This window comes from Typopeltis vanoorti, chromosome 10, assembly GCF_054136105.1.
Source record: "Typopeltis vanoorti isolate ZY-2024b chromosome 10, IOZ_Tvanoo_1.0, whole genome shotgun sequence".
In the NCBI taxonomy this organism is placed as follows: Eukaryota; Metazoa; Arthropoda; class Arachnida; order Uropygi; family Thelyphonidae; genus Typopeltis; species Typopeltis vanoorti.
The window spans coordinates 35,500,099-35,526,435 of record NC_143558.1 but is presented as its reverse complement, the minus strand read 5'-3'; the positions used below and the strand labels follow the sequence as shown (position 1 = coordinate 35,526,435).

The following is a 26,337-nucleotide window of genomic DNA, read 5'->3' as shown; positions in this document are numbered from 1 at the left end:
TCCTGGAAACTGCTCCACCATACACAACTCTCTGATACCTATCAGACAGCCAATCCTGAATCCAGTTGACCAATCTGACATCCAGACCCATGTGCTGCAACTTAAATATCAGCTTATCATGTGGCACCCACCCAACATGCAGCGATACTATCATATAAGAATTATGTTCTCATCCTAGAACTAATCTGTTCAAGCAATATACACATATTTCACTCAATAAGTTTCTTATATCAAAATTATATCAATTATTCTTTGGTCTCTTAGTCCCAGACAGATTATCACAATTTAACTTTTATATGTCCTGCCACAAATTTACCATATCTAAATAATTCCAATATTTCTTTAACCTCATAGCCCGGGACAGATTATCACAATTTAACTTTTATATATGTCCCACTGAATATATATATACTTCAAGTTGTACTCACAGTTCTTCTCTTGACACATATATCTGAACTGGCTCTTTCATCTCTTATCTGGTTCCACTGACTTCTTTTCCATCCTGGGCCTCAATGTTCATGCAGGCTTCCTTTTCCTTAGCTTTGTTGTGTCATGGAAGATTTTCGGAGATTGGATCATGTCATACCAATACTGTTTTTCCATTCTGGGCTTTAACATTCATGTGGGCTTCTTTCCTTTAGCAGCATCGCAATGTGAAGAATTCCTGGGACTAGATACATATTATTACGATTTGACTTTTCCTTAGACACCTCCCTACTTCTTCAGACGTCCAAACAGACTTGCTGGATTCCGAGACACTATGAGAGGAGATTGCATTTCTGCATACCTGCTTCCTTCTTTGCTTCAGCCTCTGCATATCGGCATATAGCCGTTGCATCGCTGCATACTGCTGCTGCCTACTACATACTGGATCTGTTGCCTTTGGATACCTCGATGAAAAAAATCCCTTTGCATACCCTTGGCTCCTTTCTTATACTTCCTCTTGCAGTCCCTGGATTAAAGGTTGAGAACCCCTAACATTCCCGCACAAAGGGGGATGTGACCTTCAGAGTTGTTGATTACTTCTGTTTCTCCCAGAACATACAAAAATAATCTTATTCACTACACGCACGAGATCCTTGGTTGTTCACCGCCTGTTGATGCACTGTCCTTGAGACATCCATTAGGTTAAGCTTCGAACAATTGAAGGCACTTTACATTTTACATACAAAGCTTCTAGCTCCTTCTTTGAATTTGGAACCACTTAAAATTGACAGGCCACTTTCTAAGGCATTGCCCTTTAAATACACAGCTTAACATTCCTACTGTTTCAATACATACTTGTATGGTTTTTCAACTCCCAAAAATTATTATAACTACAGTTAATATAAACCTTATATACAAAATTCCTAATAACAAAATTCCACAAGCAGTGTTAAATTACAGTATCCTTCTATGTGCACTATTTGTGACATCTGTAAAAATCGATGCAAAGTTAAGAAAAAAATTCCTACTGCATCGAATTTTACACTGCTACCACATACTCTGCTAGGTCATGCCTTGAGAAACAGCAACTAATGGTATGTAGGAGGCAATGGCAAGGAGACCGGTTGCTCCCTGTAGTGAGTGGCATATCCAAGAGTCTATCTCCTCTCACTGCATGTACCTGTTCTATCCTTTCATCTAGTCCTACACCACAAATGAAATTAAACAAACATTGACAGTGGCACAGGGAGTGAAATAAATCCCCTTCAAAGAATGAATCCAATAAAATAGCCAAAGCAAGAATAACATATAAATATACAAAACAAAAAATATACAAAAAACACAAAATTTCACATCCACTTATGCTAGCATTCATGGCATAAACACCAACATAAATGATTTACATATTCTTATAGTCATCCAGACCAGACCTACCCTTACAAAAACCCAAATTGTAGCTCCATCAACTGCAGTCCACCTTCAATTTCCAAATTACACACTTCATGATTCCATTTCAACAAAAGTGGCATCTCTGCCTTTATGAGATCTGACAGTGCTTACCGGAGAATGTTTACTTTAGGGTCACCTGCTTTTGATCTTTTCTGGATCAGATTTACTGATCTCCAAACTTAAAAATCACTCAGATCTCTTCACTTTTCTTTACATTAAGCATGACCTTCTGCAGTTCACCTATCCAAATAAAAGCCATCCTCCTAGAAAACTGGCTCCCCTTTTCCAACATCCCCTTTTCTCATCTAGTATTGACCATACTAGATGAGATACAGAAGCTTTTGCTGTAAGCAGAAACCTAAAGTAAATTATATGTCAAGCTACTTGAATTCCTTATTAAACCTCTTCACACTCCCACTACTCTTGATCTCATTTTAACAGTTCTTCTGGATATACACCATGGAGATTACCTGTGCAAGTCTCCTCTCACATAAAATACCTTCCTTCCAGCCACTCCTAACCTTATATCCTTTGGTACCACAAAGATACCAAGTGGGATAATATCCAGAATTTCTCTTCCTTTCCATGGTCAGATTAAGGCTTCTGCTCCTCTAACCAAAACGCCTGCTTTGAGTGAATCACAGAAATTATTGCTACCTGCATGAAAGTCTTCATTCATCATTCTACCCAAAATTCTCATCTGTTTTCAAGCCCTGGTTTTTTTTTAAAAAAAAAAAAAAGTGTATCTAAACATTTGAAGAAGAAAAAAACAGCTTACTGCAGGTGGCCTGCAACTTGTGGGCTTCATACTCACCTTATGCCTAAGCATACAATAAATGCAAAACAGTCATCAGCAAAGGCAAATCTGACTTCATAAAAACCAATAGCAGAAAATTTGCCTATTGTCCAAATGGAAACCATGCTTTCTGGTCTTTTATTTGATTATTATTATTATTATGTGACACTTCCAGGGAGTCCAAAGACTCATTGGGAGAGGGCACCTACTCTACAATTCTCTGTCTCCACCAACTACAACTACACTAATGCCATCTACCACTCACCCACCACCACTAGCATTTTTCACAGACAATCACAAACACCCATGCCCATGACGGAATTCGAACCCGCAGCCTTTTGACTGGAGAGTTGATATGCTAACCACTCAGCCAACCAGGCCAGCAATGAGGTGAAATTTTTGCTCACCTGTATTTCCACCTCTTTCTCATCCATATATTACCACCTTAGATGACCAAAAACCAAATAGACAGCAAAAGAATACTAAACATCTTGGACACACACACACAAAAAAAAAAACTCTGGTCCCAATAGCATCTCTCCAATTGTACTTAAACCTGTGTTTTAGAGCTCCTGTATGATCTCTACAATCCTTTATGTTTATCTGATACTTATCCAAAAACATAGAAACAAGAATATAGTCAATCTATTTCATGAAAGGGAGATAAATATCTTCCATCAAACTACCAATCTCCCTCACTTCAGTTCTCTCCAATATAAGAGAAAGTCATCAACAGTCAACTTCTCCACTACCTAGAAGTTTGCCAATTAATCAGGATCGCTAGTCTGGATTCCACCAATCAACATGTTTGTCCTCTTAGCCTACTTCATCTACCACTGGACAAGTGCTATGGAAAGTTTTAGACACTGAATCTGCTTTTCCTCTTTTATTGCAGCTACTTGTATCCTCTGGACTGGCCTTCCTCATGAAGTGTTCCCAAACAACTACAGCCTCTAAAACCTCGAGAAAAATATCAGTAAATTTCTTCTTTCCCAACCCTCACTTGCACCCCATACCCAGCACTGGTTTGCTTATAGATCCTTCTACCTCTTGTCTATGGGATTAATTTTTTTTAAAAAAAAAAAAGCTTCCTTTGAATAATATAATATTTTAATCCATACTTAAGTAGGGACTAGAATAGTTCTGATAAACCCCTAGAACAAATATGATATTGCAACTAATATAATCACAAGAAAGAACAAAGTTATGAAGATGACTTGTATTCTTATAATTATAATTAGGTGTTGCTTGTATGTTCTTTCATGTGGTTATATCAGTTGCTTTAATATCATATTTGTTCTAGGTGTTTATCAGAACTTACGATGCCCCCCCCCCTCGTATGGGACTTCCTCTATTGTGCATTACTTATTATGTCAGCTATATTATTTTCTATGTTTAAAATCTCATCAGAATTCTCTATCTTTCAATAGTGCTGTTCTCTTCAGTTAGCAGGACTATTTTTATTCCTTATTGCATTTTCTTGCCACCTTCTTTCAAAGTGATTTTCCTTGTCATCTTATATGGTTTTCCAATGGTGGCATCTAACTACAGTCCTTACTACCATACTGTCCAAATAATTTCTTTTTTATCTTGCTGATCTCTTAACTTGTCTTTCTCTCTATAATTTCTGGTGAATTTCTTTAATTCTCTAAGACTTATCATTTTCAAACAGCATTTTAACTTTATGCCTTTCGTCTATGAGTTTTTAGGTCTTGTTTGATAACCAGTTTTTATTTTTAATTTCTTAGTACTCAGTCTCTTGCCACCTTATACTGTCCTAAAATTTTTCTATGAAACATGGAACTTTTTCAAGCAACTTCAGACCTCCAGTAAGCACGGCAGTGGTCTGCTTACTGGAGGCCAGTAAGTAGGGCAGTGGTCTCACACTGGGCAAACAAATTCATCTCCCATCTAAAGACAATCAGAAATATCCATGCCCATGGTGGGATTTGAACCCATGATTCATTGGAGAGCAGATATGCTGACCACTCTGTCAACCAGGTCTTACATATATATTATCCTTCTATTTTGATTTTTTTGACTTTCTTATTCCTATATGGCTTTAAGTTTAGGTGTTGCCAAATAATGATCAGATCCTTGACTTTTGTTTTTATAATCTGGTGATATCAAAGTCATTTTATATTGTTGTTTTTTTAAATGTTTAAACTCTCTCCTATCACAAGATTTTTCATTTCCCAATATACTACCATTAAAAGACCATTCTCATTTCCTTGACTACATACTTTATTAACTCTCTCATCTTCATTATTTCTTTTGCCAACTTTGGCACTCATATTATCTATAAGAATAATCTTGTTTTGATTCTTAACCTTGAAGAAAAGAAAATCTTATGGATGAAAAAGATTTCTTTCACAGAAGTATAGAAAACAAATACATTACACGATTATTTTTCAAATTGTTACTGTAGGTGAAGTCAGCTGTAATGATGGTTGAATGTTTATTACTTGGATAGTTTTTCAGAGTAACCCAGAAACAGGTTAACTATGATAATTATATTATTTTTATCATATAAGACTGCATTTCTTAATCTTTCTTAATTATAATTTTTAATAGGCATTGAAGTCATTAAAGAAATACCCATTACCATTAAAGAGTGGAAAAGAAGCTAAGATGCTACAGTTTTTTGGTAAGTTGTACTAAAAAGTAAATTTGTGTTTTAATTCTAAAATTAAACCAATATTTTATTCACATAAAATTCATATTTTTATATGAATAAAATATTTATAAAGACAGATATTATTTCTGGGAAAATTCCCATGTTACTCCTCTAAAATAAACTATTATTTTAATGGCTAATATAGCCTACTTCCATTTAAGAGTGCCCCTTTTTTTTACAATGTCATTGGCTCTTTACCCAAAAATCTAGGACATTACTAAAATGTTATAAAATGCCAGCTTGGCTGGCCAAGTGGTTAGCGTATCTGCTCTCCAGCCAAAAGTCTGCAGGTTCGAATCCTGCCGTGGGCATGGATGTTTGTGTTGCCTGTGGAAATACTAGTGGCAGTAGATGGCGTTGGTGTAGTTGCAGTCAGTTAGCGGATTGAGTGGTTGAGACAGAATTGTAGAGCAGGTGCCCTCCCTCGATGAGTCTTTGGACTCCCTGGAGGTGTCAAAATAAAAAAAAACTAATGTATGAAGAATAAAAAATAGGAGAAATTTTGGACATACCTTTTTTGGATGTTGTTTTCTGTCTCCTTATTCTGGCAATGTACCTTAATCCATCTAGCCTGACCTCTTATAGTAAAAATAAATTACCTTGATGGACCTGTGTTTCATTCAGGATTTCTCCATGAGTGCACGTCACAAAGATGCCTTCAATGACCTTGAGCCTCTACTTCCATGTTATACCCATAGATTTCACTAATGGGTCTTCCCATCATGTAGGTGATCTTCATGGTTTTCTCTTTATTCTTGGTTGCCAATTGAGTATTCTATATGTCCATCTGTCATCTTTGAGTCTGGCTAGTTGACCTGCCCATCTCATCTTGCTTTTGTATACTGCAGTTACCACATCTTTTACGCCTAATCTCTCTCTCTCTCTTAAATTGTAACATGTTCTGCATTGCTGATGTTACAAATCCTACATTCTATAGCACGGTGAGTCATCCTGAGAGTCTCTTCTTCTTTTTATTATTATTATTATTATCATCATCCCAAGACCTCATGGAGTCAAAGACTCATCTGGGAGGTCCTTTTATCACACACACAACTCATCATACCATGCCTTGAACACATTCAAACTCTTTGCAGACACCACACTCTCAGGCAAGGCATTCCAATCATTCACAACTCTGCATGAAAAAAACCTGCCCATCACTCACCTACTCACACCCTCTTTATACAGTTTCCAGGGATGACCTCTGGCAGGGCCAACGGAAGCAGGCATACAGTGCATGCGGGTGTCGCTGCCAGGGATAAGTTAATTTTTAAGAAACAAAATTTTTATCATAAAAACAAAATAATTCTTAGAATGATCAATATTAAAATAAATGAGGCCGTATACACTGAATAAAAATTTAAAAAAAATGTATATTGCCGCCACTTTGATCAGCCGGCTGTTTACAATTTTGCAGCTAGAGCAGGCTAAATGCTTGCCTGCAGAATGTTGTGTCTACTGCAGTCTATCTAAAGTGAAACAGTGAACAGTTTTTATGCGCAGAAACGAATTTTCGTACAAAACAGTTGCTAGTTAACCAGTCATATGGTACGCATCTCAGTAGGCTACAGACAGTAGTGCAGTGCGGACTATTATTTCGTCTCCGTGTCGTGTTGTGTAATAATTTCTTGTGGGTATAAAAATAGAAATGGAATCAAAAATTTTAAAAAAAAAGTTATCCAGTGCACAAAATCATAAGCAACATGTGAAAGAAGCAGATATTAAGAAACTGGGGTTCTTAATAAATTTGTTAAAATATTCTGATGCAGATTGTAACCAACTCGATACATCAGAAATCAGAGTTGAAGAACCGTGCACATCATCCAGTTTGCATGAAGGTACTATTGCAACTATTGAACAAGATAATTGAACATGATTTAAGTGAAAAATAGTTAGGATTTAGTCAACTACAACAAGATTTAGTTGTAGTTGACTACGAAACTAACGCATTGTTAGTCCCTGTGAATTTAGAAGATCCAGGTGAACGGGAAAATATTGATGAAAAATTATGAGTTGTTTTAATTGAAATGGGGCCTGTTCAAAATAAAAATATAATATATCCCAGAGATACATATGGTCATAAATTTGGCGACACATATTATAATAGAAAAATGGAAAACAGGAGCTCGTGCCAAGAACATGGCTCAATTATTCCGAAACTTTAAATTCTGTTTTTTGCTTTTGTTGCAAACTTGTCGCACCTACTGAATCAACTGAATCACCCACTGAGTCTTGTAGAAGGTTATAACGATTGGAGAAATGTAAGTACAACTTTACATAGACATGAGACTAGTTCAACTCACATGAAAAATTTCTTAAAATGGAAGAAACTTGAAAATTTAAAAAAACAAAACTACTATTTATTTCCAGACTCAAAGCATGTATGAAATGGAAAAGAAACATTGGACGAGTGTTTTAGAATGCTTGATTGAAATTATAAAATTCCTTGGTAGCCGAAATTTAGCTTTTCGTGGATCATCTGATAAATTATATGAAAAAAATATCGGCAATTTTTTAAAATTAGTCAAACTGTTTGGGAAGTTTGATCCCGTTATGGAAAATCATTACTGGATCCTACAACGAAACAATAGAGTACACTGTTTGAGTAAAGACAGTCAAAATGAAATATTGGAAACTTTAAGTAACGCAATCAGGAATACAATTTTATTATCAATTCTAAAATCTAAATATTATTCCATAATTTTAGACTGCACATCTGATGCAAGTAAAACAGGACAAATTACCATTATTAGTCGCTTTGTTTCCTGTGACAATGGAATTGTCAAGATCAGGGAAAACGTTTTAGGTTTTGCAGATATATCAGATTCCACAGGACATAGTTTATGTGCAACAATAATGGAACAACTGGAAAAATGGAACGTTCACATTGAAGACATGCGAGGTCAAGGGTATGACAATGGGGCAAATATGGGCTCCAAAATTTGCTATTGAACAAAAATCCTCTAGTCTTTTACATGCCATGTGCTGCTCATACTCTAAATTTAATCATTAACGATGCAGCCAAAGTGAATGCAGATACAATTAGTTTCTTTGCAGTTATTCAAGAAATATACAATTCTTTTCATTCTCTTACAAACGTTGGGCAATCCTTTTAAAGTTTGTAAAAAAAAATTAATATTGAAACAGCCATCAGAAACGCAGTGGGAAAGTAAAATTAATGCAATCCACCCTCTACGATATCAGCTAGCAGAAATTTATGATGCACTTTTGGAAATTTTAAATAATGAAAATATTAATAAAGAAACTTAGCATGAATCACAAACATTATGTGCTAAAATAAAGGACTACAAATTTATTTGCTCTCTTATAACTTGGAATGATTTACTTAACAGAATAAACCCTGTGAGTAAAATGCTTCAAGACAAAAATATGAACATTACACTTGCTTTAAAATCTATCAAAAACTTAAAAATATTCTTACAAGACTATCAATCAGATACAAATTTTAAAGAAGTTTTAAAAACGGCAAAATAACTGAGTGAAGAGGTGGATGTAGAACAAGAATTTAAAACTGGTACGGAAGTTCGACGACGAAAGAAGACACGACAATTTGACTACGAGCATCATGACGAAATGCCACAATCGCCAGAAGATAAATTTAGAGTGAATGTTTTATAAATTTCTAGATGTTGCAATGTGTTCGTTAATAGAACGTTTTGAACAACTTAAAACATATTATGATAATTTCAATTTCTTGTATAGATTACTACAAATTAATAACGAAGATTTATGAAAAATTTGTGACGATTTAGAGATTCTCTTGAAGGACTGCGACAATAAAAACATAAATGCAATAGAACTATATAACGAGTTATGTGCATTCCGGGATATTTTTCGGAAGGATAATTTAAATATTCAAAATTCCTTTTGATATTCTTAATTTTATTGTGTTCAATAATTTATCTTGGGGTGCTTAAGGGTCAAAGCTGTATAACTGAGAGGAGACCTCCACATAGCCTTTAAAGGAATGCGGAGAACCGACCAGGGCTTCTGACATAATATCCAATCCTCACCTTCTCGTGGTGCACCCTGTTGGGTATCTACTTTGATACTGAACGAACGAGGATGGGCTGGCAATTTGGGATTTAGCTGACCAAATTGTATTCTTATTGGTTAAACCAAAATGAAAACTGATGGTACAACATGACAAAATTTCATGCCGGCTGGGGCGTAGCCCGGTTAAACAAGGCCCCCGTTGTTTTCGCCAGGGAACCAGGGCGAACAGCGAAAAGTCAGCTACTGGAACAAATCTGAAAACAAACCCCAACATCAACGTAAGAAGCCTCAATGGCAAAGAAATGGAGCTAGCTGAAGAATGTTATATTCAGGCAATGACAATCAAGGAAAAGAAGGAGTAGCCATAGTATTCAACACAAAATACGAGGCTAATCTTCTTGAATGGCAGTCAGTCTCAAGTAGAGTAATGTGAGCAAATATGAGAATGGGGAACTGGACAATGAGACTTATTTGTGCCTATGGTCCCACTGAAGGTTCTACTAAGGTTGAAGTGGAGGAATTTTTTGAGGCTTTAGAAAAAGCAACTGACACAATGAAAAATGAAAAGTTGGTCCTTGTTGGGGATCTAAATAGCAGAGTAGGAAATAATTGTGAGACGTACAAAAATATTTTGGGAAAATTTGGAGAAAAGAGCAAAGCTAATAATAATGGCAAATATCTATTGGATTTCTGCTCAGGACATGGACTGGTTATTACTAACACCATGTTCCAACATAAAAATGTGCACAAATTCACATGGAGAGAAGAGGCTAGGAATAAGAAAAGTCTCATTGACTATGTTATTGTTGATAGTGATGTTTTCTCCCTGGTGCAGGACACCAGAGTGTACAGAGGATTTGAAATTGGAAGTGATCACTATTTAGTCTTGAGCAGAATAAAATTGAATTTCATATTGAAAAGAAGAACATGTAAGAAAGTTTTAAAGCGAATAAAAGTTGAGCAGCTCTCAGATGTGAACTGTAGGCTAAAATACACAAAGATTATTGAAGAAAAAATGAAAGATTTGAGAACAGGAATCAAACCTTGGAGATTCATTGGCAAACTCTGAAGAAAACATTGATTGATTCTGCCAGAGAGGCATGTGTTGAGGTGATCTATAAGGATAAAAAAATCAGAACTCCCTGGTAGACACAGAAAGTTAAAGAGGCAGTGAAGGAAAAGAAGAAAGCATACCAAAAGTTCCTGTCAAATAAGTCAGCTTGTGCTCTTAGAGAATATAGAGACAAATGCAAGAATGCTAAACACTGTGTAAAACTAGCTAAACAAAAGTCATGGGAGGACTTTGGCAAGAATATAGAAAATAAATATCAAGAAGGTGGCAAAATATTCTGGAGGTTGTTGAAGAAGCTTAAGAATGGAGGAAAGAGTGCTGTAAAAGGAATTAGAGATGATAAAGGTGACGTGAAAATGGGAGAAAAAGATATCCTTGAACTATGGAGTAATTACTTTGAAAAACTGCTAAATGAAACAAGCAGTGATGACAGCACAGTGGTAAAAAACACTGACCAGGCATGCAGTCAGAAATACATATCCATATCCATATACATATCCATACTAGAAGTAGTATGAATATGTATTCATATCCATACTACTTCTAGGCTTCAAAGGCTTGAAATGTGGAAAGGCAGCAGGAGTAGATGATATTCGACCAGAAATGCTGAAGTATGGTGGTATAAGAGTCTTACAGTGGCTGCACTGCATAGTTCAGAAAGCCTGGACAGAGGGACGAATTCCCGATGACTGGAGTAGAGCTCTCATAGTACTCATATATAAAAAGGGAAATAAAACTGCATGTGAGAATTACAGAGGTATATCCCTACTGAGTGTTCCTGGCAAGATCTATGCAAGTATACTTGACAAACGGTTGAGAAGAATTGTGGAAGAAAAGCTTGGTGAAGAACAAGCTGGATTCAGGCCAAATAGAGGCTGTCAGGATCAGATCTTCACTTTACGACAAATAGTCGAGAAAGCATGGGAATATAACAGAGATCTGTATTTAAGTTTTGTCGATCTGGAAAAGGCATATGACAAGGTGCCAAGAGAGAAGCTATTCAATACGCTGCAGTTATATGGTGTCAATGGGGCATTATATTAAGCAATACTTAGTCTTTATTTGAGTTGTAAGTCAGCAGTTAGAATTGAAGGAAGTACAGGAAGATGGTTTAATGTTAAATCTGGTGTGAGACAAGGATGTACATTATCCCCTCTGTTATTCATTATCTATATGGATCACATTATGAAGGAAAGTGGTATTAAACATGATATCAAAATTAGAGATGTTAATGTCAGCTCTTTGCTTTATGCGGATGATGTTATACTTCTAAATAAATCTGCTACAAGTCTGCAAGATTCTCTGACTAAATTGAATAGCTGTTGTAATAGATATGGTATGAAGGTCAGCAATAAAAAGACAAAGACAATGAAAATAGGCAGAATCATTGAAAATGTCAACTGTGTTGTGAATGGAGAACCTGTGGAACAAGTAAAACATTCAGCTATTTAGGCACGATTTTTACTGAAGATGGTAAATTAAATATAGAAATAGACAACAGAATAGGCAAAGCTGGAAGACAATTGAATAAATTCATATGGAATAAGAGAGAAATTAGTCGGAACACTAAATTAGCTGTGTACTAGACAGTGTTCAAACCAGTTTTAACTTATGGATCTGAGATCTGGGTCAGAAGTAAAACACTTGACCAAAGACTAGAAACCACAGATATGAGAGTCCTGAGAAAGATTATAGGCATGAACAGATGGCATCAATGGCAATATCATATTAAAAACGAGGATATTAGGAAAGAACTTGACATTGTCAGCATCCAGGAATGTGTTAGCATAGCTAATCTCAGGTGGTATGGTCACTTAAATAGAATGGGCGAGGAAAGATTAGCAAAACAAGTGTTCTCTGCCAGGTTGGCAACAAAACGACCTAGAGGAAGACCAAGATATAGTTGGGTTTGATACTGTACAAAGTGCTTTAGACGATAGAAATATAAGATCTGATAATATTGGAGTCTTGACAAGTAACAGACTGATTTGGAGGAAAATTGTAGATAGGAAATTAATAATGATGTAATTTTTTCATATAGTACTATCATATCCTGTACACCCCTTGAGGGTACATGGCAGGAATTTGATGATGATGATGATAATAAATTCAGTATAGTCGTCATTTATATGGCAGTTCTTAATAGTTCATTCAGTGTGTCTTCTATGTACTTCCTGAACTTCTGGTAGTCTATTTATTTGGGTTGTCTTTTGATGTTGCTGTTTTTTGTGGCCTATTCTTATAATGGATCTGAGTAGTCTGTGGTCAGAATCTATGTTGAAATATCTTTCGCCTATTATACCAGTCTTTTACAGTCTATTAAAATGTAGTCAATTTTTTTGTGTCTCCATTCAGTGATTGATAAGTCCATCTTCTTCCTGGGCGTTTGTTGAAAAAAGGGTTCACGACAAACAGTCATTCAGCTGCAGCAAATTTTCAGGACTGGGGAAACGTGTATATACAGGCTAATGACTTCACATCACTTGCCTTGGTATCCCATAATGCTGGGTAGTGACCCATCCAGTAATGCATAAAATGCTATGCATTATTAGTGACCCATCCAGTAATGCATAAAATGCTATGCATTATTGGAGGGGTTACTACCCAGACCAGATTTGATCTTTATTGGGGTCTCATCAGTGAGAGTCAGACCCAGATGTGGTACTAAGGTTGAAGTAATGCAGAAGTCATATATTCATATACGAAGAGCCAAAAGGTGTCACACCTTATTATTAAAATACTCTGGATCAGAGACAGTTGTTGGAAGTTTTTCCACTTGGTTGTACTATAAATTAAAGATACCAAGGAATTATATATGTGGTTTAATTCTTTATCCAAGTGTAAGCAAACAAAGTTTGCACCTGAAGTATTTTCAGGACTGGGGCAACTTGTATATAGAATATGCCTTAGTATCCCATAATGCAAAACAAGTGATGTGATGTCATGGTTTGTCGAATAAGTAAGATGAGTAGGGTGTATTATCATAAACAAAGCTGTGAATAGAATTAGTGTCTATTAAACATAGGTACAGTAGAAAGAGAGTAGATGATAGAACTGAGTCCCAAAGCATTCCTGCATTGATAACAAAGCCCGAAGAGAGGAAAGTATTCACCATGATATGCAGTAAACAACCAGAGAAAAAGCTTACTAATCTCTTAAAATCGCTGATAATGAAGGATGACAATTTGCTTAGCAGGCCTCAATGCCAGACACAATCTAAAGTTCTGGAAATGTTAAAAATAACAGCACATTTCTCTAAACATTTCCATATAACTTGTCCACTGGTTGGTAATGTAGGCTTAGAGGCCAACCATATTGATTGGTGGAATCCAGACTTGTTATCCTGATTAATTGGTGAACCCCTAGATAGTGGAGAAGTTGACTGTTGATAAATACATTAGAATGAACTAAATTAATTAACACGTTCGCTGCCAACTACGAGTATACTCGTAGTGGGTAAACCTGCTTCACAAGCCAGCTACGAGTATACTCGTAGGACGCTTACCGCCGGGAACGAGATTATTGTAGTGACCTTGAAGAAGTGAAAATGCTTGGCTTGTGGGGCTAGCTTCAAAACTGTGTATTCCCATAGAACGTATATGCTCTGTACAAGCCAACTACGAGTATACTCGTAGGACGTTTACCTCCGGTAACGAGATTATCGTACTGACCTTGAAGAAGGAAAACTGCTCGGCGTAGGGGAACAGATCATGCCAAAGTAGCGTGGCAGCGAACGTGTTAACCAAAAAATTTATATACTTGTGTATTATTAAAGATGAGTATTCATTATCTTAAAGTGAATATTCTTGTGCACCTTTTTTTTTTTTTTTTTTTTTTTTTTTCAATAGGTGACAAAATCTGTATGATGCTAGATGAAAAACTAAAAGAGCACAACCTACATGGAGGTAATTTTTCCCTATTATATCTGTGGCAATATTTAAGGTTTTGTATTAGTAAGTTCACGTAAATATTAAATTAGATTATATAGTATGGTGCAAAAAAAAAGAAAAAGAAAAACAGTACTGAACTTCGACATCCCCCTTCAGTACACACGCTATGAGATATGCCATTCGACTGCATGCACATTAATAAAAGGTTTTCTCCATGTGTAGAGTCTACACTATTACATTTAGCTGTAGCAATGGTGTTGATGTTGGAAGAAAGGATGTTTATTGTTGAGTGTTATTTTCATTCATACAGAGTTAGTAAAGCAAATGGTCCAAGCCTACGACACGTTTGTGAGCAGTTGGTTAATATCTGTAAGCGTGCTCCAAGCAATAGCACCATCATTGTCTTAATCAAGAGTTTCCAGCATACCAGGAGTGCTCTGCCACAATGCAAAGGGCAATCAGGGAGACCATGAACTGTTAACACAAATGAGAATCACAGGCATGTGCTGGGACAAGTGTTATGGTCTCCAAAATGCAGTTAAAAAATTTTAACAAAGTTTTTAACAGTTTATCACTGTTAAAACTTGATACCAAGTTTTAACAGTGATAAAACTTGAGATACCAAGGTAATCACTACAGAGAATCCTTAAGGAGCTGGGTGCGTTTTTATACATCATTCAGGTGGGTCAGTGTTTAACAGCAATGGATTATGCTACTGGGTGGGAATACTGTGTATATGTGCTGGCCAATGTCTATGAAGATCTATCCTTCCTCCATAATGTCTGGTTCTTGGACAAAGCGCATTTCCATCTAAGCAGTGGTCAGACAAATCTACAGGTTTCTTGGTTTCTCAAGACCTGAATTTCTCCAAGAGAAACCTCTTCACAGCAAGAAGGTTGCCACATGGTGTGTGATTTCCAGCCATGACATAATTGGGCTACTTCATTGAAGAGGGTGGTGTAACCATGACCTCGAATAGCGAATGCTGCATTGAGAATGTGTTGGTTTTCACCCAAGATTCGCATAGGATGTGTCATGCAAAAAACATTCCATTTCATGTACAGGTATTCCAACAGGATGGAGCAACCTGTCACGCATCACATGGTTCTAGAGCCTATTTATCAGAGCACTTTCCCAGGAGGCTCATTTTGAGGTTCCAAGATTCCACTGAGAGTTGTTGCTGTACATATCATCATGTGTAAACATATATTTCTTTGTTAATAAACCCATTTACTCCATAACATATATATTGTGGTTATTCAGTACTGTTTTTTTTTTGCATTATACTATATAAACTTATAATATATTTTGGTAAAAATAAAAAATAAATTTTCCTGTTTTAAGATCTAAAATACCTTTAATTTCATTGTGAAGTTTCTGCTAAAATTGAAATAAAAATGTAGAGAATGAAAGTGTGATGTGGAGGAGCAGCAACACATGAGTATGCCACTGATTTGGCAGACTATTTGTGTAAGCATGATAATGAAATCTGCTTAAAAAATCCATGAAGATATAAATGAAAAGTCATAACTTAGATATAAACAAAAGAATCTAATCTTACTTTAAAGCAGCTCATTGCACACTTTAGGAATATAACTCCTTGCAGTTTATTGAAAGTTTAGTTTTCTCCATGTTAAAAGAAACATTAAAAAAGAAATCCTTTATATTACTAAAGGATATGGCTAAATCAGCTGTTGTGTTGAGCAACATACCTTTGCAAATCGAGAACTATTTATATATAACTGCAAATGTATGTTACTCAACACAATATCTCAGCAGTGCAACTTGGAAAATTACCTGGCTCAATTAGTTGTTGGATCGCAAGTGATATTTGTCCTAGTCTACTATTTGTTGCATGATGATAATCAGAATACCTCTAATGACTGCTTTGGCTTCTTACATGTTTTACTTGGCTTTTCTCTCTCTCTCTCTGTGTGTGTGTGTGTGTAGCAGCTCTTTTTAAATAATATCCAGAAATAAGCAAAATTGTAAAATGACTGATGAAATAACTTTCGAGTGCTCATTAGAGTAGTATACTGCTAATATAATTTAAGCTTGCCAACTCGTAGCAATGGGTCAGCAAGCTTAACCCCCCCCTGCATATGTGTGTGTGTGTATATATATATATATATATAAATCCACAAATTTTACAAGTCTTTTTAACATCACTATTATGTGTATAATAAAGAAGAAACCTGTTGGTATGTTTCTTAAACAGCTGAGTTAAAGTCCTTGGGGATGAATGCTACAAGTAAAGAGGACACACACACACAGTTGATGCTGGACTACATGCATGTGATCTAGCAGCTGGATGCGTTTTCTTACAGGCTTTAGAAACTTGGAGGAACAATAGAAACCAGTTCAGCAGACTAGCACCCATGAAAATACTTTTAGAAAAGGCAGCAACTTAATGCCTTATTGCAAAACTGACTTAACCTGATTTCCTTTTTTGGATAGCATCAAGTTGAGCATTTTTAGTGAGGCCCCTACCTTAACAGTATTCTAAGCTTGAGCAGCTTTGGGATTTGAACGAGGTTGGCAGTTCATGAAGTTCAAAGTACTGTCTCTTAAGTAGAAAACATGCCAAATTGTTGAAGGCTGAGAAGTTTGCAGACATGATGTGTTTGTGTCAGTATAGGCTAGATGTGCAAATCAGTCCAAGAAAATAAATTTGATTTTGTCTGGAGATCTGGGTATTATCAGAAGCAAAGTAGGTGGGAGAAAAAAAAAAAAAAAAAAAAAAGATAGGTCTGTAACTATTTAGTAACTGAAATGCCACAAAATTAAAGATAAGAAAGAAAGAAATCCACAGGTCTTGAGACATTACTGTGCTATGATAGCACTGAGTTTCTATGTAGAGTATTCAGGACATGATCAGAAAAGCTAGATTTACCATAGTTATTAAATTTAATGTGCCATTTATGTTTCCTTTTTCAGATAAGAATTGTGCATCCTGTTTCACCTATACAGAGCAAATTAGAGGCACAACGAATATGGTATACTCCATTACTATGGTATACTGTAACCATTCCATGCATTAAAGGGATATCAGATAAAATATACAGAAATACAACCTTAAGACCACATTTAAAGCTCCTGCAAAATTAAATAGCTTATTCAACTCATCCAAAGATCCACTGACCCACCTTGGAGCATACCGTTGTCGTGACGTTGTTCTCTTGATGTTCGAATCCGCCATCTTGTTAAAAGTCACTTTCACAAAATAAAGGAAAACTAATTGTAAATTGATTACTGATCTAAGGGTAGAGAAATTTCTATTATACTGCACCACTCTATCCTTAGATAAGTCTATATGAAATAGTAGGATCAATTCAAAATTAGTTAGCAGTCTTTTCATTCATTCAGGCCGATGTATTTATTTTCTCTCTTTGGGATTCCCGATAGATTCGAATTTTTGTGAACGGTGCAGTAAAAAGAATTTCAGGCAAATACAACAGTTAAGTTAACAAATAAAGCATTTAATATAGGTCATATAACATTTACATAAATTTTACTTCTAATTTTAAACAATAGAAATAAGTCAAACATTAAGTCAAGTCAATTACATTAGCACAATCTTCCAAGTCTTCACATACACCTTCTTAGCTTCTGGGTTATAAAGTTTTTACACTTAAATGAATATAATGTGCTTGCATGAAGCAATGGCTGACTGTATACCTAGAGTCCGAATAATAAATCAAGTAGGGGTTAAATGGATGAATAACACCATTAAGCTTGAGTTGCAAAAAAAGAAACAACTATGGAGGGAATTTAAGGAGAAGGGTGACCGGCAGGTACATGAACGGTATAAAGCGCAGGCCAGAAGGGTGACGAGTGTGGTAAGAAAAGCAAAAAAGGATTACAAAAGAACATTGGCCATGCAGGCTAAAGAGAATCCTAAACAGTTTTTTAGATATATAGCAAGTAAAAGGAAAAATGTACATGGCAGATTGATTTTAAAGAATGCCGATGGTAGGGAGGTAACTGAATCAGTTGAGATAGTTAAGTTACTGAGTGAGCACTTTGCAAAAGTATATCATCCAGGTGGTGACATTGCAGAAACGAATAAACCAGTAGATTATATGGGAATTGTGGTTAATGAAGTGGAGGTGAGTAGTCTATTGCATGACCTCAATGTCAATACATCTGTGGGATTGGATGGTATACCAGCTCGTGTTGTACGAGAAGCAGCTAAAGAATTGTCAGTACCCTTGACCATTTTGTTTAATTTGAGCCTCGGGTCTGGGTTAGTCCCGAGCGGGTGGAAAGAGGGGAAAATAGTTCCACTGCATAAAGGTGGTTCCAAGACTGCTGTTGTAAATTACCGACCGATTAGCATATCAGGAATCATTGTCAAGGTCTTAGAGAAAATAGTCAAGAGGAAAATACAAGATTGGATAGAAGAAAATGGGATACTGTATCGGGGACAGCATGGTTTTGTGAAGGGTAGGTCATGCCTCAGTAACTTGCTCACGTATTATAACACAGTGACGGCTGAACTGGATAAGGGTAATGGGTTTACGGTGATTCTACTAGACCTTGCCAAGGCCTTTGACAGGATTCCACATGGAATTCTAATCAGTAAATTGCAGCATATGGGAATGGACATAGGGTTGGTGAGATGGATAGGAGGGTGGTTGACGGAGAGATATCAGAGAGTAGTTTACTCGGGAGTAGAGTCCACAAGACGGCCTGTGACTAGTGGTGTGCCACAAGGATCTGTTCTTGCACCACTGCTGTTTAATTTGTTCATAAATGATATAGGAAATGATCTGAGAGGAACAGTTCATTTGTTTGTGGATGATGCGAAGTTGGGTAGGGCAATAGTGAATGCAGATGACGTCAAAATTTTGCAGGATGATTTGGATAGATTGGAGGTCTGGGCTAAGGAGAATGGATGTCAGTTTAATGTGGCAAAATGTAAGGTTATGCATTTTGGGGTGAAAAGATTGGCGGCAGTTTACTGCATTGGTGGAACCCTGCTCCAGGAAATTGATGAGGCACGAGATTTAGGAGTGTTGGTAGATAAGGAATTGAAATTTAGGGGACACATTGCAAAAGTGACCAAAACAGCTCATCAAATCACTTGGTTGCTGAAGAATACGTTGACAAGCAGAGACAAGCAGGTTATTGTTCCTCTGTATCGAGCCTTGATAAGACCCCATCTAGACTACTGTGCTCAGATTTGGTCACCTAGGTTTCTTCTTGATGGGGAGGAGGTGGAGAGGATCCAGAGGCGAGTGACCAAGATGATAGCAGGTCTGTGGAATGAACCGTATGAGAACAGGTTGAGGATTTGTGGGTTGCAAAAATTGGTTGATAGGCGGAGGAGGGGAGATATGATTGAGACATTCAAATTACTGAAGGGTTTCTATAAAATTAATTCAGAAGATATTTTTGAGAACAGGGCTGGTTGTGGGAGGACTAGGGGACATCCATGGAAACTGGGCAAAAGTGTGGTTAGTAAAGGTGTTAGAGCTGGGTTCTTTACTTTTAGAGTAGTGAATGAGTGGAATGCGCTCCCTCAGTCTGTGGTGGATGCTGTGACAGTGAATGAGTTTAAGGCGAGGTATGATAGATACTGTATGAATGTCAAATAGTTGTGATGAATATGATTTGGGGCCTCCCTCGATGAGTCTAATGACTCCCTGGAGTTGCCCGTAATAATAGTAATAATAGAACATCCAATCTAATTAGTTTTCACACATTTTTCAGTCATGCTATAAGTTCAAAATATTACAGGATCTAATAGCTGAAAATATCTTTCAAACAATTCCTATCTCCAACTCTCAATCACGAAGGGGTTCCACAGTTAAAGTTAATAATTCACTATGATAGACCTTACCGGAAATGGTTCCTAGAACATCTATTATGTTGTGAGCAAACTTCTGGAATTTACTTATCACACTTAAAGAATAAAAACACATCTACAAAACTTATCCGCAGTTATACTTAAAGCACTATCAATTACGCTTCAGAATTCTTGACATCAATTAGGGCACTTAAACTATCCTTATTATCACTCATAAATTAATTAAAACACTGTGAGGTTCTCTTTAGGGCAAATCGGAAATAAGCTGCAATACTAGATCAGCTGGGTTTATTCAGAATTCTTCCTTGAATGTTCAGCTTTTTACTTTATCCGATTGTAGCTTTAATTTTCCTTCTATTATTACTGCTGATTTCAATTTCAGCTAACTATAAAATTCGTTACATTCTTGCTCACTTATAAAAATTATCCACTTAACTCCTACCCTTAAGAACCTTTTATTTACTTCTACTTCTTTATTTTATCACCCTGCTTCCTTCCACTTCCAAGTTTCCGTCCCAACTCTTTACTACTTATATATTTTTTTTTATTCTCTCTTCAGCCCACGCTCTGTTCCACTCGCGCTCGTTTATTTCACGCGTCTCCATGACAACAGACAAACATAAACATTCTCGCCAATGTTAGACAAGGCTATACTACTACATTGGGTCATTACATACCGTTAAGCTTTATACACAAATAGGAATAATTAGAATATTTGCTTTTCAATAAATGCGTAGTTAAATTACAAATATAAGTTCTTACAATATTGACATAACAATAAATAAAATAGCTTAATAATATTTAATACAGAATCTTATTACATTAACACATTCCTTTGATTAAACAATTAAATATTTGACAAAATTAAGGTAGTTATATGAATATTAAGTTTTAAAATAAGTTATATACAATAAATAATATTTACAAGTCTAGCCTTCGTGATGGAAGATCATGTTGGATTCTGAAGCAAATAATAATTACTCTAATCTCTACATAATCAGAATCCAACAAAGGCTTACTCTTCCTTTAAAAAATTTTTCTTTAAAGAAAAATTTTTCACACTAGACTCACAAGTGGAGAAAATTGAGTTCTTATCTCCCTTCCAAGATCTTAAATAGCACTTAGTTTGAACATGATTAAATTTTTTTTATTACAGTCTATATATTTACCTTTCTGCGTTTCTCCACTTAAGTTCTTGTTGTTTTTATCATAGGGAGAATTTTGATTGCTACACTTATAATATTGTCCTTTCCGTTCTGTTCTCTGTTACTAACTTTTATCCTCAGTTGTCTGTCATTTTGGTAATTTGTTTCTTTTGGCCTAGTTCTGTTATATAGACTAGTCACCCTGGCACAATTTACCTCAACTGTTGTTTGTTCCTTATTGATAACTTCAGGTTCAGGTTTGGCTATTAGTTGTTGAGAATGTTCATCAGTATTACATTTTGATTTTGGTAGATAAGGCATAACAGACTGTGTATTACTATTCTCTGCAGTTGGTTCAATTACAGACAGCTCCACTTTATTTGGGGCAAATCCTTTCTCAGGTACATGAAACCTTTCTCTCTGCCTCCTTGTTCTATTATGCATATAATTGCCATTTGTTCTGACACTTATTTTCCTGCCCATTAGGCATACTTCCCTTTTAAAAAAATCACAGGAGAACTGATATCTTTCTAAGAAATTTGTTCCCAATATGATGTGGGAGCTTATGTCAGCGGTTGAGGGGATGATAAGTAAGTCTTGCCAGACACTTAGTTTAAATTCTGGTAGGTAGATTCTTGCTCGAACCTTTTCATATGCTACAAAGTTTGAATCTGAAAGAGAAGTAATTCTTACAGGTTGTCTAAGTTTGGTAATATTATTCCTTAATTTATGTCTTATACCTTGGAGACAGTCTTTTCTAATAGTTGAAGCATTACATCCTGTATCTAATAAAATATTACACTTAGAACCTAGGATTTCTCCTCTAACTCTCATCATTCTTTCATTAGGTCCTTGGTGTTTCTGCATTCTATTATATCCTCTGTGGGGTATGTATCCAAATTTTGAGTCCCATCTGTTATTAGAGTAGTTTCCTTTGTTATAGAAACAATTCCTGGCATAATGTCCAACTTTCTTGCAATTATAACATTTTGGAGGATCTCTTTGTTTTGTCTCTGTCTTAGATTGAGGGATAATAGACATCTGTTGTTTGACATTATCTAGCCCTTGAATTACCTTATCTAGACTAGCTAAAATGGGTTGATTTTGTTTTTCCACTTCATGTTTAATTATCTCATTAATTTTATCAGTTGTGGGGTTTTGGTTTTCTTCAGACTTCAAAGTAATAGCTGATAATTGTCTCACAACCTCATTAAGACTATCCATTATTGGCTGATTTAACCTATTTACTTCCTGGTGAATTAGGGTTTTCACTTCTGTCATCAGCCTTTTGTCAAATTGCTCTTTACCTTCAGTTATGCAATTAATACTACTTGGATTTTCTCCAATATATTTTCCCTTTCCATCCTTATTGTTCTTTTCAACTTCAGATTGGTTCAAGGAACAACCAGTCTTATTTACAACATTTACAAGACCTACACTGGTTGAGGGATAAAGATCTCCTAACATTTGTTCTTTTTCCTTGACACTTTTGAGACACTCTTCTAAGGTGGAAATTTTCTTCTTATAAGCTGTTTCTCTTAATTCTTGCCTAACACCTTGTCTAAATTGTTGGAATACAGCCCAATCTAAGTGTGGTTTATCCTCATTAGTCACGTTTAAACTGTTGGCTAGTGTCAACAAACGATTGTGAAAATCAGTAACAGTTTCTTTATCTTTTTCTAAAACTCTCTGTAACTTCCATAAATTTGGGCCAATACTTCTTAATTTTGAGAACTGAGAAATAAGATTGTCCTTAAATATTTGATAATCAAATGTATCCTTGAGAATTGGAGATGAGTTAAAATATGCTTTAGCCTTGCCTATTAATTTACTTCTGAGTAAAATTAACAGTTGAAAATCCGTCCAATTTGCTATTTCTCTAAGTTTTTCAACATAAGTAAAAAAAAAAAAAAGTACATTATCTGATTCTTCACCTGAAAACTGGGGAAAAACCTGTTGTGGGTTCACTGTACGAAAAAATTCACTATCTTCCATTTTAGAACTTGATGAAACAGCCATATTATTCTATTAACAACAACTTTAAAAAAATTAGAATCCTAAAATAACTTCTATGTTTGCCTGATTCTAGTTTACAACCAATTCACTTGATTCACTCAATTTACCTTCAAATTCCTTTACTATTACAAATTTTAATACTTAATATTACAATCTATTTTAGTGAAATCAAATCCTGTCGACTGCGCCATTTTATTGTGACGTTGTTCTCTTGATGTTCGAATCCGCCATCTTGTTAAAAGTCACTTTCATAAAATAAAGGAAAACTAATTGTAAATTGATTACTGATCTAAGGGTAGAGAAATTTCTATTATACTGCGCCACTCTATCCTTAGATAAGTCTATATGAAATAGTAGGATCAATTCAAAATTAGTTAGCAGTCTTTTCATTCATTCAGGCCGAAGTATTTATTTTTTCTCTTTGGGATTCCCGATAGATTCGAATTTTTGTGAACGGTGCAGTAAAAAGAATTTCAGGCAAATACAACAGTTAAGTTAACAAATAAAGCATTTAATATAGGTCATATAACATTTACATAAATTTTACTTCTAATTTTAAACAATAGAAATAAGTCAAACATTAAGTCAAGTCAATTACATTAGCACAATCTTCCACGTCTTCACATACACCTTCTTAGCTTCTGGGTTATAAAGTTTTTACACTTAAATGAATATAATAGAACATCCAATCTAATTAGTTTTCACACATTTTTCAGTAATGCTGTAAGTTCAAAATATTACAGGATCTAATAGCTGAAAATATCTTTCAAACAATTCCTATCTCCAACTCTCAATCACGAAGGGGTTCCACAGTTAAAGTTAATAATTCACTATGATAGACCTTACCGGAAATGGTTCCTAGAACATCTATTATGTTGTGAGCAAACTTCTGGAATTTACTTATCACACTTAAAGAATAAAAACACATCTACAAAACTTATCCGCAGTTATACTTAAAGCACTATCAATTACGCTTCAGAATTCTTGACATCAATTAGGGCACTTAAACTATCCTTATTACCACTCATAAATTAATTAAAACACTGTGAGGTTCTCTTTAGGGCAAATCGGAAATAAGCTGCAATACTAGATCAGCTGGGTTTATTCAGAATTCTTCCTTGAATGTTCAGCTTTTTACTTTATCCGATTGTAGCTTTAATTTTCCTTCTATTATTACTGCTGATTTCAATTTCAGCTAACTATAAAATTCGTTACATTCTTGCTCACTTATAAAAATTATCCACTTAACTCCTACCCTTAAGAACCTTTTATTTACTTCTACTTCTTTATTTTATCACCCTGCTTCCTTCCACTTCCAAGTTTCCGTCCCAACTCTTTACTACTTATATATTTTTTTTATTCTCTCTTCAGCCCACGCTCTGTTCCACTCGCGCTCGTTTATTTCACGCGTCTCCATGACAACAGACAAACATAAACATTCTCGCCAATGTTAGACAAGGCTATACTACTACATTGGGTCATTACATACCGTTAAGCTTTATACACAAATAGGAATAATTAGAATATTTGCTTTTCAATAAATGCGTAGTTAAATTACAAATATAAGTTCTTACAATAGCTTAATAATATTTAATACAGAATCTTATTATCATTAGCACATTCCTTTGATTAAACAATTAAATATTTGACAAAATTAAGGTAGTTATATGAATATTAAGTTTTAAAGTAAGTTATATACATTAAATAATATTTACAAGTCTAGCCTTTGTGATGGAAAATCATGTTGGATTCTGAAGCAAATAATAATTACTCTAATCTCTACATAATCAGAATCCAACACCGTACTACTTACATTCCGTCCATTCTTGCATTAGTTTCACTGATCAAGCAGGCAAGGATGCTGAGGTGTTTGCAATCAGCAATGAACTATCTCACATCATTAATCTTCCAACCAGAATACCTAACAATACATTAAAGGGATATCAGATAAAATATACAGAAATACAACCTTAAGGCCACATTTAAAGCCCCCTCCAAGTTGCCAACACACTTGACCTCTGCGTGACAAGCTACCCTTCCAGGTATACTGTGGTTGTCAGTTCTTTATCCACCTTGTTCACAATCTTGTATCCTTTGGCACTAAAAGGGTGCCAACTGGGAGGATCTCCGTGACTTCTATTCCTCCTTCCCATGGTCCGACTACTGCTTCAGCTCTTTTGATCCAAACACCTGCTCAGACCAAATAACAGAAATCATCCTCACAGGAATGAAGATTTTCATTCCATCTAACTCTTCATCAAGAAAAGTCATTGGTATCACATAGAACCTCAGACAAAAGGTAAGGATGTTGATCCTAATATCGAATGAAGGATGTTTAAGTATTTCGCCAGTGCCTAGAGTAGCTTGTTGTCTATTGGAAATTGTAAAAATGATGAAATTAATGAAAAAAAAGAAAGCTGACATTGTTCAAATGACCGTGTTCAAATACGTTCATAGAAAATTGTTTCTTTATTGTGTATTTTATGCACTAAAAATTTAATTCTAAAATGACAGTGTGGCATTATCTTTCACATGGTATACAGTTAAAAGATTATCTTAAAAGATATTTTTAAAATTCTTTATGGACATTGTCCATAAAGAATTTTAATTATATTTAAACTTCAGACCAGTTATAATTTTTCTTTTTGATTATTATATCCAATTAATGCATTTCTGACTAAACATATACCCGTAACCACGGTAATAAGATTTTTAATAAGTAAATATTTTGTCCTAAGTGTCATAGGTCCACCTTTACTATGAGATGCCTCAGTTCTGAAGATACTTCAGGTGCAAACTTTGTTTGCTTACACTTGGTTAAAGGATTAAACTAAATTTATTATAGTCTAACCAAGTGTAAAATAAACTTCCAACATCTTTCTCTAAATCAAGAGTAATTTAATAATAAGGTGGTACACCTTTTGGCAACTCATATAGGTAAATATGATCTCTCCATTGCTTCTGTCTTAGTATCACCACTTCCGGGTCTGGCTCCCACTGACGAAACCTCAGTAAAGGTCGAAACCTGTCTGGGTAG

The 26,337-nt window shown here is 35.4% G+C and overlaps 1 protein-coding gene across 1 annotated transcript in view; it reads left to right on the top strand.

The window, feature by feature from the left end:
• mus81 (mus81 structure-specific endonuclease subunit) overlaps positions 1 to 26,337 on the top strand; it is a 135,952-nt gene that overhangs the window by 5,977 nt on the left and 103,638 nt on the right. The window contains exons 2-3 of the mRNA XM_090399263.1: positions 5,246 to 5,318; positions 14,286 to 14,342. Coding sequence (XP_090255389.1) covers positions 5,246 to 5,318; positions 14,286 to 14,342 — 130 coding nt within the window. The remainder of the gene's footprint in view (positions 1 to 5,245; positions 5,319 to 14,285; positions 14,343 to 26,337) is intronic.